The following is a 14,096-nucleotide window of genomic DNA, read 5'->3' on the forward strand; positions in this document are numbered from 1 at the left end:
AAAATCATAAGAATGTTTGAGAATATCTTCTCTTATACACAGGAATGCTAAACAGTTAAGTTCACAGGTACTTTTACCTTTATATGCAATATGACGAGGTACAAAATCAGCCTCAAGTGTGCAAACGAGATATTGGAACAGCACCATGTTCTCTATATGCTAAATTACAGAACACAACAAGTTTCAAATCTCAAAACAAAGAAATGTATATTATAGATGCAAAGTTTCTATAGTACTGCCAAGGAATGCGATACTAGAACAGAAAAACTCATTGTGTGATCCTTCCTAATTTAAGGTACACCCTCAGGTTATCTTTATTAGGTATCATTTACCTTGGCGATTCTCAAAATGAAAGAATATTAAGAAATGAGTGGCATTTTTTAGAATAGCAAGAGTTTTGGGAACCTGGCTAAACATAGTCACGTTTCAGACTTAGTTAAAGAACACAACCTTTTCTGTTGCCATTTTGGAGACAACAAAGCAGGATTTTTCTCCAGAAGCACGCTTTCAATCCAGGAAAGGATTTAGACAAGGGGATCCTCTTTCGCCCATTCTCTGTAACATTATGCCGACTGGCGAACGTGTTGGCAATTATTATTAATAGAGCTACGGAGGATGGGCAGATTAGTGGCTTCATTCCTCACCTAGTAGATGACAGGTTGTCTATTCTACAATATGTCGATGAGTTGGCTAAAGCCGGCAATATGAAGCTTATCCTAACTGTGTTTGAGAAGCTATAACGTCAACAAAAGAGAATTATACAATTTTGAAAAGGCTAAGGAGCATGAACTAGAGTATACACAAGTTTTTGGTGGTAGGCTGCGTCCATTCCCATTTAATTACCTTGGTATTCCGATAAATTACTGTAAACTTCACAACAGCCAACAGGCACTCTCAAAAGGAAAGCAAAAACTTCGAAACCGAGACTGGAAGGCAATCGAATCAGAAGCGTCTTAGTAGTTGGCAACCAAGAATCTTTCCAATTGTGGACGGCCGGTCTTGACAAATTAATTCTGTGATGAGTGGTCTCCCCATCTTTATGATGTCTTTTTGGAGATCCCCAGGGGGGGTCTGAAGAGACTAGATTATTATTCTTCTTGATTCTTTTGGCAGTTAGATCAGTACAAGAGAAAGGATGGTTTAGCACGATGGGAATTTTTATGTACCCTTAAAGACCAGGGTGGCCTAAGGATTCATAAAATATGTACTTATGAGTAAATGGTTGTTTAAGCTGCTAAGCAAGGATGGAATTTAGCGGTCGCTCCTATGAAGTAGGGCAAAAATCATTCATGGCGATTAAAGCTAAACCAACGGACTTTCACTTTTGGAAGGGCCTCATGAAAGTTAAGGATAATTTGTTCAGTTTGGATCATTTAGCGTGGGGAATGGCAAATCTAGATTCTGGGAGGATAAGTGGGTCACGGGTAAGCCTCTTTCGGTGGTTTAACCTAGACTCATCGATCCATTCAACTTGAACTGATCTGTTAAATGACATGGTAGTGACATGGTACTGATGTGCGTACATGTAGCATCTGCGTCAACTGAAACCACCTGAGATTGAAAAATGGACGGGATAGTTCAAGTCGCAACTCGGACAGTTGAGTTTGTGACTTAAAAGTGGACACTTGTGGGAGTTTAAGTTTGAGAAGTGGACTTTTTCAACATTCTCTGTAGTTAGAAACTATCAGGGATTTACCTTAAGCCCATTATGAGCACCTGTGGCATTCGATGCTTCAACCATGGCCTCGGTCAACAAAGAAAATCTCTAAAGAAGGGTCAAACTGAATCAGATACTTCATGACACAGAAAAATGAGGAAGCCAAATATTACAATAATAAGTATTGCAAAATAGTCTTTAACATCCAAAAGATAGTCCGTAATTCCCACTTGAAATATTTACCAACATATAATACAACAGCAAAAAGTAGTCTTCAAGGAACTCAAGTAATCAAGTGGCTAGGGGAAAAGAACAAAGTAAAAGAAAACTTGTAAAGGCATATAAGCTAAAATACACAGGCCCCAAGAACATACAGTGAGGATATGCTTCTTCGTCCAATAAGAGCAGGAAAACTCAAGACGAATATGTTCATAAGCGGGAAAACAGAATTTGCAAATACGAATACACCATAAGAAAATAATGTAGCACACTAATACCAGCTTACCAAAGAATCAAAGAGGTGATCTGAGCGACTGGTGTTTCTCCCAATCTCACCAGAAGCTACATTATTGCCAAGGAGAAATGGTGACCATGACTGGAAATGGGAAATTACTTATGCATGTTAGATCTTTAAATCCAATAGAAGTATAAAACATACAACAGTACATAGTTTGTTGAAAAAACATCTAATACATTAGGTCATCCTTTTACCTCGTTAACTGTAACTAGAGCTTGACGGGAACCAGAATTTGTCAAATATACTCTTGGATATTGCTGCAAGTTAACATCAAAAGCACACAAAATGAGATGAACCATGAAATGACAATATACTAACTTAACAGCATATACGTTTTTACATGTTACAATTTAGTGGTATATCAGTGTAGTATAGTAATGATAAAATGGAGCTCCCATAAACCACAAAAGGAGCAATGCTTGGGTAGTTAAGTGAATATTAGTCTGGTAGAGGCTAGGGTTCTACCAGATCTCGGGCGTAGGTTGTAGGGGTGGAAGTGCGGGCTGCGAGGTTGGGGGCGCCGGCGCGCGGCGTGAGAGAGAGAGAGAGAGAGAGAGGCGGCTAGGGTTTGGGGCTCCCGTCTCCTGAGGGAGACGACAACAGAATACTGTTTATTGTCTGCTTAATATCGAAGGGGTACATGTGTTTATATAGGAGGACGGCCTCCACTAAACCCTAGATAACTTGGACTCTAATATAACTTGGAGTCTAAGATAGCTAAGATAACTTGGGCTAAGCCCGTAACTAACCCTGCCCATTGGGCCTCCTCCGTTGGTACGTTGTACCGGTCATAACATCTCTCCCCGCCTTCTCAAACAGCTCGTCCTCGAGCTGAACATCTGGAAACTGCTGGCGGAAATCGTCGAGCTTCTCCCAAGTCGCTTCCTCCTCTGGCAGGCCGGCCCACTGTACCAAGACATGCCAGATGCCGCGACGCTGCTGCGCCTGCAGCACCTTCGCCACCTGCGCGGGAGCTGGAAGGAGGCGGCCATCGAAAGTAGGAGGAAGGGCCGGCGTCGCCGCAGGAGGGTCCCCGCAGTAGGCCTTTAGTAAGCCGACATGGAAGACGTCGTGGAGGCGAGAACCAGCTGGCAGCTCCAAGCGGTATGCGAGTGTGCCGACACGCTCCAGCACACGAAAGGGACCGGCGTAGTGAGGTCCCAATTTGCGCTTGGAGCGCGGGTCCAGAGACTGCGTGGTCCTGTGGAGGAGGCGCAGCCACACCCAATCGCCCACCGCGAACTCCGCCTCGCGATGATGAGCATCGTAGTACTTCCGGGCCAGCTGTTGTGCTTGGAGAAGACGCTGGCGCGCCTCAGCCAGAATGTCATCGCGGGTGCGGAGTAAGTCGCCCGCCGTCTCAGACCGAGCCGTCCCAGGCTCGTAAGGGAGCATCGCCGGAGGTGGGCGCCCGTAGACCACCTCGAAAGGCGTGGTGCGCAGGGCGGAGTGATAGGAGGTGTTGTAGCAGTACTCCACCCACGCCAACCAGTCCATCCAAGCTCGTGGACGATCACCAGTAACACAGCGCAGGTACATGGCGATCACCTTGTTGACCACCTCGGATTGGCCGTCCGTCTGAGGGTGGAACGCCGTGCTCATGCGGAGCTTCACGCCCGCCAGCCGAAAGAGATCCCGCCAGACATGTCTCGTGAACACGGGATCACGATCGCTGACGATGGACGAAGGAAAACCGTGGAGGCGGATGATGTCGTCGAAGAAGGCCCGCGCCATGGAGGCGGCTATATATGGATGACCCAGGGCGATGAAGTGCGCGTACTTGGAGAAGCGGTCAACCACCGTGAGGATGACGGACTTGCCGCCCACCTTGGGAAGGCCCTCGATGAAGTCCATGGAAATATCCGCCCACACCTGGGAGGGTACGTCCAGCGGCTGCAGTAGACCCGCAGGTCGTAGTGTCTCCGTCTTGTTCCGCTGGCACGCCACGCACGACCGCACCCAGTCGCGGACCAGCGCGCCATCACCGGGGATGTAAAAATCAGCACGGAGACGATGGAGAGTCTTCTGCACGCCCTCGTGCCCTACAGAGTGCGCCAAGGTCAGCACCTGGTGGCGCAGGTTGTTGGGTAATCCAAACATTATTGGAGTCTTGCATGTTGTGTCCGAATAGGAGTGCTAGCCCTAGTCTTAGTAAGTTTTGCTTAGGCAAGAGTAGTAGTCCGTGTCCTGGTAGGTTTTTTAGGTGTGTGTCCGTATTGTATTTGAAAGTCCAGGTTGAGTCGGTTTGTTAGTCGTAGGGCTAGGTTGAGGCATATATATATGCGTGTATACGCTCGGTTTTGTAACATCAGAAAAACGTGAAAAGCAATAAAGAGATTATTACGAGGCACGACACGTGCCTCTAGCCATCTTCGTGTTGCTGCGTTCGCGTGCGTGTGTTCTGGTCCCGGTGTTTGCGTGAGCGCTGGGTGATCGTGTGTTCGATCCTGAGGGCGAAAAGCCAACAATTGGTATCAGAGCAAGGTGTGGAAGCTTCGCTGTCTAGTTGTGTCATGGTGGAGCTGTCGTCGCCGTCAAGTTGTGTCACGGACGACGGAAAATCTAAGAAGAAGATCATGTCGACTTCGAAGGCGAGTGGTGGTGGTGTGACCATCCAGTACCCCATGCTTGATGGTGACAATTATGGGGTGTGGGCTGCGAAGATGAAGATCTTCATGCGTGCGCGTGGTGTTTGGGCAGCGGTGGAAGGTGAAGGCACGGTCGAAGAGACAAAGGACCAAGAAGCTTTCGCCATCATAGCCCAAGGTGTGTCTGATGCTGTTTTCATGTCCATATCGGAGAAAGAGACGGCAAAGGAAGCTTGGCAAGCGCTCAAGGAGATGCATGCTGGAGATGATCGTGTCAAGAAGGCACGTGTTCAAGCTCTAAGGAGGGAGTTCGAGAGAATGAGCATGAAGGCGTCAGAAGGGGTTGGTGAATTTGCGTTAAAACTAACCTCCCTAGTGAATGAGATGCGAGCTCTCGGATCAAAGATGGAAGACATCGCAGTTGTGGAGAAATTACTACGAGCCGTTCCCGACAAGTTTTTACCGATTGTTGGCACCATCGAGCAGTGGGGCGATGTGACGAAGATGTCGGTGATGGAGGTGATCGGGCGGCTAAAGACCTATGAGTTGACGTTGAAGGGACGTGAACGCGACCAAGAAGAGGAGCAGTTGATGTTCTTGCATAATAAGCAGAAGTACCGGAAGTTCGACAAATCTAAAGTTCGTTGCTACAATTGTCAGGACTATGGACACTATTCTCGAGAGTGTCCTAATCCGCGGAAGGAGGCAAAGAAGGAGCACGAGATTCTGCAACTAGCTAAAGTTGACGTGGATGACGGCCCAGGGTTGCTTTGATGAAGAAGCTGCGGGGAAAAAAACAAAAAAAGAGTCGTGTCTTTAGTTTTTTTTGTTTGTGTCTGAGTCGTTAGTGTGTCTCGGCGGGAAGACGAGGGCCAACATGAAGATGGATGCGCACCAGTTAAGTTGAGTTCCTGCATGAGAGGCTATGTGTTTAGTCTGCATGTAGCACGCTAAGATGTGACGGCGTGGACTGGTAATCCAGGATGTGTTGGTTCCAAGCCAACAAGTTGATGTTTAGATTAGGGGGTGAATGTTGGGTAATCCAAACATTATTGGAGTCTTGCATGTTGTGTCCGGATAGGAGTGCTAGCCCTAGTCTTAGTAAGTTTTGCTTAGGCAAGAGTAGTAGTCCGTGTCCTGGTAGGTTTTTTAGGTGTGTGTCCGTATTGTATTTGAAAGTCCAGGTTGAGTCGGTTTGTTAGTGGTAGGGCTAGGTTGAGGCATATATATATGCGTGTATACGCTCAGTTTTGTAACATCAGAAAAATGTGAAAAGCAATAAAGAGATTATTACGAGGCACGACACGTGCCTCTGGCCATCTTCGTGTTGCTGCGTTCGCGTGCGTGTGTTCTGGTCCCGGTGTTTGCGTGAGCGCTGGGTGATCGTGTGTTCGATCCTGAGGGCGAAAAGCCAACACAGGTCGCCATGGTCGAGCACGAAGATGCGGCGGCCATGGAGGAGCAACCCCTCGTCCAAGCGCCAGGGCGCTGCCAGCTCGCCGGCGTCAAGGCGCTGGAGCAGGCCCTGCGCGTCCGCGGCCGTCGAAGTTGCCCGGCGAATGTCGTCGATGAAGGCGAAAGATGGCCCGGAGCGGATGCACATGATAGTGCCAGCCGTGGCGACGTCGTCCGCGATATCCTCAGTGTCGCGGCGGGACAAGGCGTCGGCGACCGTGTTGAGACGGCCGGGGCGGTACTCGACGGTGAAGTCGAAGCCGAAGAGCTTGCTGATCCACTGGTGCTGCGGAACGGTGGAGAGGCGTTGGTCCAGCGAGAACTTGAGGCTTGTAGTGGTCCGTGCGCGCACAGAACGACCGGCCCCAAAGATAAGGCCGTCAGTGGCGCACCGCCTGAACCAGCCCAATAAGCTCACGCTCGTATGCCGCGAGCTTGTGATGGCGAGCGGCAAAGGGACGGCTGAAGAAGGTGAGCGGTCCCTCGCCCTGGTGGAGGACGGCGCCGAAGCCGATGCCAGAGGCATCACAGTCCACCACGAACGGCATATCGAAGTCCGGCATCTGGAGGACGGGTCCCATCGTGAGCGCCCGCTGGAGAGCCTCGAATGCCGTAGTCGCCTCCTCGTCCTAGGAGAAGGCGTCGCGTCGAAGGAGACGCGTCAGTGGCGCGGCGATGAGGCCGAAGTCCTGGATGTACTTCCGGTAGTAGCCGGCGAGGCCCAAGAAGCCGCGGAGCGCCCGCGGTGACCGCGGGGTCAGCCACGCGGCGACGGCGGTGACCTTGTCTGCGTCCATCGCTATCCCGTCCGCCGAGATGACGTGCCCCAGGTACGCGACGAAGGTCGTGCCAAACGAGCACTTTGAGTGCTTGAGGTGAAGACGATGCGCTCGAAGCTCGTTGAAGATGATGGCCACATGTTGTAGGTGCTCCTCCCAAGATGCACTGTAGATAAGAATGTCATCAAAGAAAACAAGCACAAAGCAGCGCAAGTATGGGCTGAGCACGTCGTTCATCAGGGCTTGGAAGGTCGCCGGCGCGTTGGAGAGGCCGAACGGCATCACCAGGAACTCGAAGTGGCCATGGTGAGTGCGGAACGCCGTCTTCTCGATGTCGTCAGGGTGCAGGCGCACCTGATGGTAGCCCGAGCGAAGGTCGAGCTTGGTGAAGAAGCGCGCTCCATGGAGCTCGTCCAAGAGCTCATCCACGACGGGGATGGGGAACTTGTCCTTGGACGTCAGGGCGTTAAGGGCGCGGTAGTCGATGCAGAAGCACCATGTGTCGTCGGGCTTGCGCACAAGGAGCACCGGGGCGGAGAACGGCGATGTCGAAATCCGGATGATGCCCTACGCGAGCATGACCGCCACCTGACGCTCGAGCTCGTCTTTCTGCAGCTGAGGGTACCGGTACGGGCGCACGGCGACAGGCGCCGTGTCCGGTAGCAGGTGGATGCGGAGGTCACAGGGCCGCGCAGGAGGGAGGCCCTGTGGCTCGTCGAAGATGTCGTTGTGCTGCTGCAGGAGGTCGGCCAGGAGGGGATGCGCCTCGTCCAGTGCGGCCGCCCTCGCGCTAGAAGATGAGGGACAGCACATCGAGGTCCCAAAGGATGGGGCCGGGAGTGGATAGGAAGTCGACGTCGGGGATGAAGTCGTAGCAGCCCAGGTCGATGCCGACGCAGTTGATGGAGAACGGCTCGTCACCGATGAGGACGGGAACCTACCGCGCCACGCCCTGGCAAGCAAGGCGGTCCCCATTGGCGACGGTGACGCTGAACTTCTCCGAGCCCGCCGGTTGGAGTGTGAGGCGGCGCATGGCATCTCCGGACAGGAAGTTGTGCGTCGAGCCCGTGTCCACGAGCACGGTGAGACCTCCACCTCCGCGTCGTCGACGGTCTCCAAGTAGAACAGGCGGGCGCACGTATGACCCGATGCTTACGGCTCGTCGCAGTTGAAGCACGAGCCCTTGCGGCGCCGCTCGAGCTGCTCGGCCGACGTCAAGCGCCAGAAGGTGCGTGTCGGCGCGGGAGCAGCCGCAGTAGTGGCCGGCAAGGTGGGGCGTGGCGGGGTGGCGGCCGCCGGGGCGGGGCAGGTCGGTGGACGCGTGTCGCGGCCCGGGAACACCTACTGCAGGGCGTTGGTGCGCTGCTCGTACGCGCGCGCGTAGTACATGGCCGTCTGCAGGTCCTGGGGGTCGCGCATCTCGACGTCGATGCGGATGTGGTCGGGAAGGCCGCCGACGAAGAGCTCGGCGCGTTGGCGAGCCGTGACGTCAGGCGCATGGCAGGCCAACGTCTGGAAGCGGTCGGCGAAGTCCTGCACCGAGGTGGTGAAGGGGAGGCGACCGAGCTCGGCCAGGCGGCTCCCACGTATGGGGGGCCGAACCGAAGGAGACACAGGTCGCGAAAGCGCTCCCACAGAGGCATCCCGCCCTCATCCTTCTCGAGGGCGTAGTACCACGTTTGTGCGGTGCCACGGAGGTGGTAGGAGGCGATCCACGTGCGGTCGGACGCCATGGTCCGTTGCCCCCTGAAAAACTGATCGCACTGATTGAGCCAGTTCAGGGGGTCAACGGTGCCGTCATAGGTGGAAAACTCCAGCTTGGTGAAGCGGGGCGGCTGCTGCACGTGCGGCGAGGCCGCGTAGGCCCCCTCGTGGCAACCCAGCGCGGCGGAAGGAGGGTGTTGCGGCACCACGGAGCTCCCGCCGAACCCCCCGAAGGTGGTGGCGGGCAGCTGCAACACCGTCGGCTGGAGCGGCGCCGTCGTGTAGGTCGGCGTGTCGAGCCACATCGGCAGCGGGGACGGCAACGGCGGACACCTGACCTGGTTGATCGGCAGGCGACGGTGGCCGGGGGCGGTGGCGCGAGGGGCGCCGCCAGCGGGGGTGGTGGTGGCAGGGTCGCGTACGGAGCCTGGAGGAAGGTTCGGAGGTTGGAGACCGCCATGGTGAGGTCGTGGATCGCCGAGGACATCCCCGCCGGGGAAAGGACGGGGGCAGCTTCGGCTGCCAGGGCCGTAGTACCGGAGGTGGCCGGCGGCGGCGACTGGTGCGGCGACGATGGCCGCTGCGAGGTGGCGGGGAAGGCGGTGATGGTGGCGGCGGTGGTGGTGGGAAGGTCCGATAAACTCATCGAACCCAAGCTATCTGATACCAAATTGGTGGAGGCTAGGGTTCTACCAGGTCTCGGACGTAGGTTGTAGGGGTGGAAGTGCGGGCTGCGAGGTTGGGGACGCCGGCGCCGGCGGTTGGGCGCCGTCGCAGCGTGAGAGAGAGAGAGAGAGGCGGCTAGGGTTTGGGGCTCCCGTCTCCTGAGGAAGACGACAACAAAATACTGTTTATTGTCTGCTTAATATCGAAGGGGTACATGTGTTTATATAGGAGGACAGCCTCCACTATGTTAGAGTTATAATACAAGTCATGTACCCTTTTGTATTTATCCCAATATATAAGGGGTTTTCCTGCATATAGTCCATCACCTGTACGTGTATATATATCGGCCTATGGCCTCATGGGAATACAAGTTGCTTATTCCTAACATGGTATTAGAGCCTAGGTTCTTTTTGCACGCGCAACTCGTGCTCTTCCCGATCTAATATTTTCCCACCTCGTCTCGTTCGTCACGCCTCGTCGTAGGTTCCCGATCAACACCAGTCCTCGTCCTGCTCGTCTCATCCCGCGTCGAGGCTGCTCCCGATCGGTTCCCTGCCTCGTCAGATCGAGGCCCACCAGCCCGCGTCCCATCAGCGTTCGGTGGTTCCCACCCAGCCCGCCCCGATCCCGGCGGCTCCAGGCAAAGTCACGACTGGAGGCCGCCGACTCCGACGCGACCCGCCACGGTCCCGCTACAGCTCGGACTCCACCCGCCACTGGATCTCGAAGCCCCGGCCCGTCCCGATCCCAGCGGTTCCAGGCAACGTCACGACTGGAGGCCGTCGACTCCTCCCGACGCGACCCGCTGCGGTCCCGCTACAGCTCGGACTCCACTCGCCACTCTTCGATTCTCCTTTAGTGATTCCTCCTTCCATTGTTCCATCTTTTCCTCAGTGTTACACTCGTCGTTCACGTACTGTGGATGCCTCTCTGGATGTGCTGTCATCCTCGTCTCAGCCTACTTATGGCTTGCGTTCTCGTCCTCGTCCGCCTGTTGATCGCTTAGGATTTTCCACCGCTGGAGCTGCTGTTCTTGAGCCAACTACTTATCATCAGGCTGTTGTTCATCCTGAATGGCAGTTTGCGATGGCTGAGGAGATTGCTGCTCTTGAACGCACAGGTACGTGGGATCTTGTTTCCCTTCCTCCTGGAGTCCGTCCCATCACTTGTAAGTGGGTCTACAAGGTAAAGACTCGCTCCGATGGTTCTCTTGAGCGTCACAAAGCTCGTCTTGTGGCTCGTGGTTTTCAGCAGGAGCATGGTCGTGATTATGACGAGACTTTTGCTCCTGTGGCTCATATGACCACTGTTCGTACACTTCTTGCCGTGGCCTCTACACGCCACTGGTCTATCTCTCAGCTTGATGTTAAGAATGCTTTTCTTAATGGTGAGCTGCGTGAGGAGGTGTACATGCAGCCTCCACCTGGGTATTCTGTTCCTGATGGCATGGTATGCCGTCTTCGTCGCTCTCTCTATGGCCTTAAGCAAGCCCCCCGAGCCTGGTTTGAGCGTTTTGCCTCTGTGGTGACTGCAGCTGGTTTTTCACCCAGTGTTCATGATCCAGCATTGTTTATTCACCTTTCTCCTCGTGGTCGGACTCTTCTTCTTCTTTATGTTGATGACATGGTCATCACTGGGGATGACCCTGAGTATATTGCCTTTGTCAAGGCTCGTCTTAGTGAGCAGTTCCTTATGTCTGATCTTGGACCTCTTCGCTACTTTCTTGGGATTGAAGTCTCTTCTACCTCTGATGGCTTTTTTATATCCCAGGAAAAGTATATCCAGGATCTTCTTGCTCGTGCTGCTCTTACTGATGAGCGCATTGTTGAGACTCCTATGGAGCTCAATGTTCACCTCTCTGCTACTGATGGTGATCCCCTGCCTGACCCGACGCGCTATCGTCATCTTGTTGGCAGTCTTGTTTATCTAGCTGTCACTCGTCCGGATATTTCTTATCCGGTTCATATTCTGAGTCAGTTTGTCTCTACTCCCACATCGGTTCACTATAGTCATCTCCTCCGTGTTCTCCGATATCTTCGGGGCACAATCTCTCATCGTTTATTCTTTCCTCGCTCCAGTTCTTTACAGCTTCAGGCCTATTCGGATGCTACGTGGGCTAGTGATCCTTCAGATCGCCGTTCACTTTCTGCTTACTGTGTTTTTCTTGGTGGTTCTCTCATTGCCTGGAAGACGAAGAAACAGATTGCAGTTTCCCGTTCGAGTGCAGAGGCTGAGTTGCGAGCGATGGCTCTTTTGACGGCAGAGGTGACTTGGTTACGGTGGTTACTTCAGGATTTTGGTGTTTCTGTCACTACACCGACTCTGCTCTTATCTGACAGTACAGGTGCTATTAGCATTGCGCGCGATCCTGTGAAGCATGAGCTCACCAAGCATATTGGTGTTGATGCTTTCTATGTGCGCGCTGCTGTGCAGGATCAGGTTGTTGCTCTTCAGTATGTGCCTTCCGAGTTACAGCTGGCGGATTTCCTGACGAAGGCCCAGACTAGAGCACAACATGGCTTTTATCTCTCCAAACTCAGTGTTGTTCATCCACCATGAGTTTGAGGGGGGGTGTTAGAGTTATAATACAAGTCATGTACCCTTTTGTATTTATCCCAATATATAAGGGGTTTTCCTGCATATAGTCCATCACCTGTACGTGTATATATATCGGCCTATGGCCTCATGGGAATACAAGTTGCTTATTCCTAACACACTAAACCCTAGATAACTTGGACTCTAATATAACTTGGACTCTAAGATAGCTAAGATAACTTGGGCTAAGCCCGTAACTAACCCTGCCCATTGGGCCTCCTCCGTTGGTACGTCGTACCGGTCATAACATAGTCATGCTACAAAACAAAACAAAAACTGCCAAATCAGTGGCTTTTCTCGCTAACAGATATGAATGAGAATGGCTAACATAGCAGGCCAGAATCTATCTTCCCATTGTCAGAAGTACCATGATAGACAAATGGAGGGACAAGGGACATGTCAACTTGCACGAAGGTGGCAGAAGGAGAGAGAAAGGGGTAGAGAACATTTCACCTTGCCCAGCTCCATTAAGAGATGGAAACTTGCAATGGTTAGCTCCAAAGAGGTGCTGCTTTGAAGAATCTGAAAGACAGCATCGTACATTCTCCTTCCAGAAGTAAAAGATTTACATAAATAATTCCAATGTCAAACTCAGCAAATACTTCTCACATAAGATTACACAAAATATTCATTCAGTGGAAGAGTGAATAAGAATGTTTGTAACATACTTGCACATTCACATATGCACTTGATTGGTAGATGCTTTGTTTGCTTGTTACTATGGGTTTCAATGCCAAAAGTTGAACGAGTGTTTTCCAGTTCAAAGATCATTAAGACAAGGCTAGGGGGAATGATGGAAGATGACTTTCTTGCCACTAGAATGCTAGTACTCATAGAAGATGAAACTGCAGTGCATCACAATTACGAAGATACCAGATTATATATTTGAAGAAAGAGGAGCAACACTTTAGTGTTTAGTCTTCCTTCATTTTCAGGCTTATTTATTTTGGTGTTACTCCGATATGATGTTGACACTGATGTGAACAAAATCACTAAATACTTCCGTAATAATAAATTGTGACATGACTTTCCTATTAGTTGGCACATTGTAATAGTGGGATGGTACTGAACTTATTGTCCCCCTTTCATTTTGCATCCCACCCATTCATTGAACAACAATCTACGAATATGAGTGAGCTAAAAAATATTGCTCCTCCTCTTGAAACTGAAATGAGGAATAAGAAGACGGAAACATGTGCAGATGCAGTATTATATGATTGAACTGAGAAAAATGAAAGCATATGTGCATGTGTCACTATCATGATGCGGAAATGGAATCAGAATATGAATTGAAGTATATAGATCAGTTCCTTAATCTTTCTAAGTAGCAAACAGACTAGTGATCGTCCTATGAGATAACACAGAAAGGTGAATCATTCAATCAAATTTGCCCAACAAAATAAAGTAAAACATATATCAATTAGCAAGTGAATTAACTCTGATAAAGGAATCAAGAGAGTATCACCATGTTCAAATAGAGCTTTCCACACTGAATAATTCGCAGATTGGTACAAGTGTCGTGCTGAACAAAGACTAATCTACTTTATGAGCGATGAGTTCCGTACCGAGTGGGGGACGAGGGTTTGTCGCCAGCCAGGCCGGCAGAGCGCACGGCCTCCAAAAAAGCGGCTCCTGGGTAGATTGATGAGGCAACGGAGTTAGCGCCGGGGTCAGCAGGCAAGTGGAACGGGGAATGAGACCTACAGACTGTTGGACGAAACTTGGGGGGGGGGGGGGGGGGGGGGGGGGGGGAGTGGTGGGTACGGTCGTCGTGGAGGTCACGGGAATCCTTGATGCCGAAGGTGTCGAGGATGGCCATCGCATTCTCCTCGATGCCGCCATCGGCGGCGGCGGGCTGCTCCCGGGAGGGCGGCATATTTTGGAGGATTTGGCGGTTTCTCTCTGCCGGGAGCCCGTCGGAGAGGCGGGAAATAAGATCTCGCGATGATGGTGCCGAGCGGCGTTGCCTTAATCTCTTGCCCCCTTTTCGAATTTTTTTTCCAGCGTGATTGGGAGAGTCTGCTCGCAACACAACAGGACCTCTCTCTTTATTTTTTACTTTCAAGTTAGGAGCATTACAGATTTTCCTTTAGAATAAGGCGACGATTTCAAGTCAGGCTGTTTGCTGCTGCGCT

At 51.8% G+C, this 14,096-nt stretch overlaps 1 protein-coding gene across 1 annotated transcript in view; it reads right to left on the bottom strand.

Annotated features, from left to right (window-relative positions):
- LOC123401352 (negative regulator of systemic acquired resistance SNI1) overlaps window positions 1–13,978 on the bottom strand; it is a 28,458-nt gene extending 14,480 nt beyond the window's left edge. The window contains exons 1-7 of the mRNA XM_045095137.1: window positions 13,726–13,978; window positions 13,527–13,593; window positions 12,415–12,508; window positions 2,369–2,431; window positions 2,163–2,252; window positions 1,697–1,765; window positions 78–159 (exon numbers count right to left, since the gene is read on the bottom strand). Coding sequence (XP_044951072.1) covers window positions 78–159; window positions 1,697–1,765; window positions 2,163–2,252; window positions 2,369–2,431; window positions 12,415–12,508; window positions 13,527–13,593; window positions 13,726–13,837 — 577 coding nt within the window. The 5' untranslated portion in view covers window positions 13,838–13,978. The remainder of the gene's footprint in view (window positions 1–77; window positions 160–1,696; window positions 1,766–2,162; window positions 2,253–2,368; window positions 2,432–12,414; window positions 12,509–13,526; window positions 13,594–13,725) is intronic.
- Between the last annotated feature and the right edge of the window lie 118 nt (window positions 13,979–14,096).

This window comes from Hordeum vulgare, chromosome 6H, assembly GCF_904849725.1.
Source record: "Hordeum vulgare subsp. vulgare chromosome 6H, MorexV3_pseudomolecules_assembly, whole genome shotgun sequence".
Taxonomy (NCBI): Eukaryota; Viridiplantae; Streptophyta; class Magnoliopsida; order Poales; family Poaceae; genus Hordeum; species Hordeum vulgare.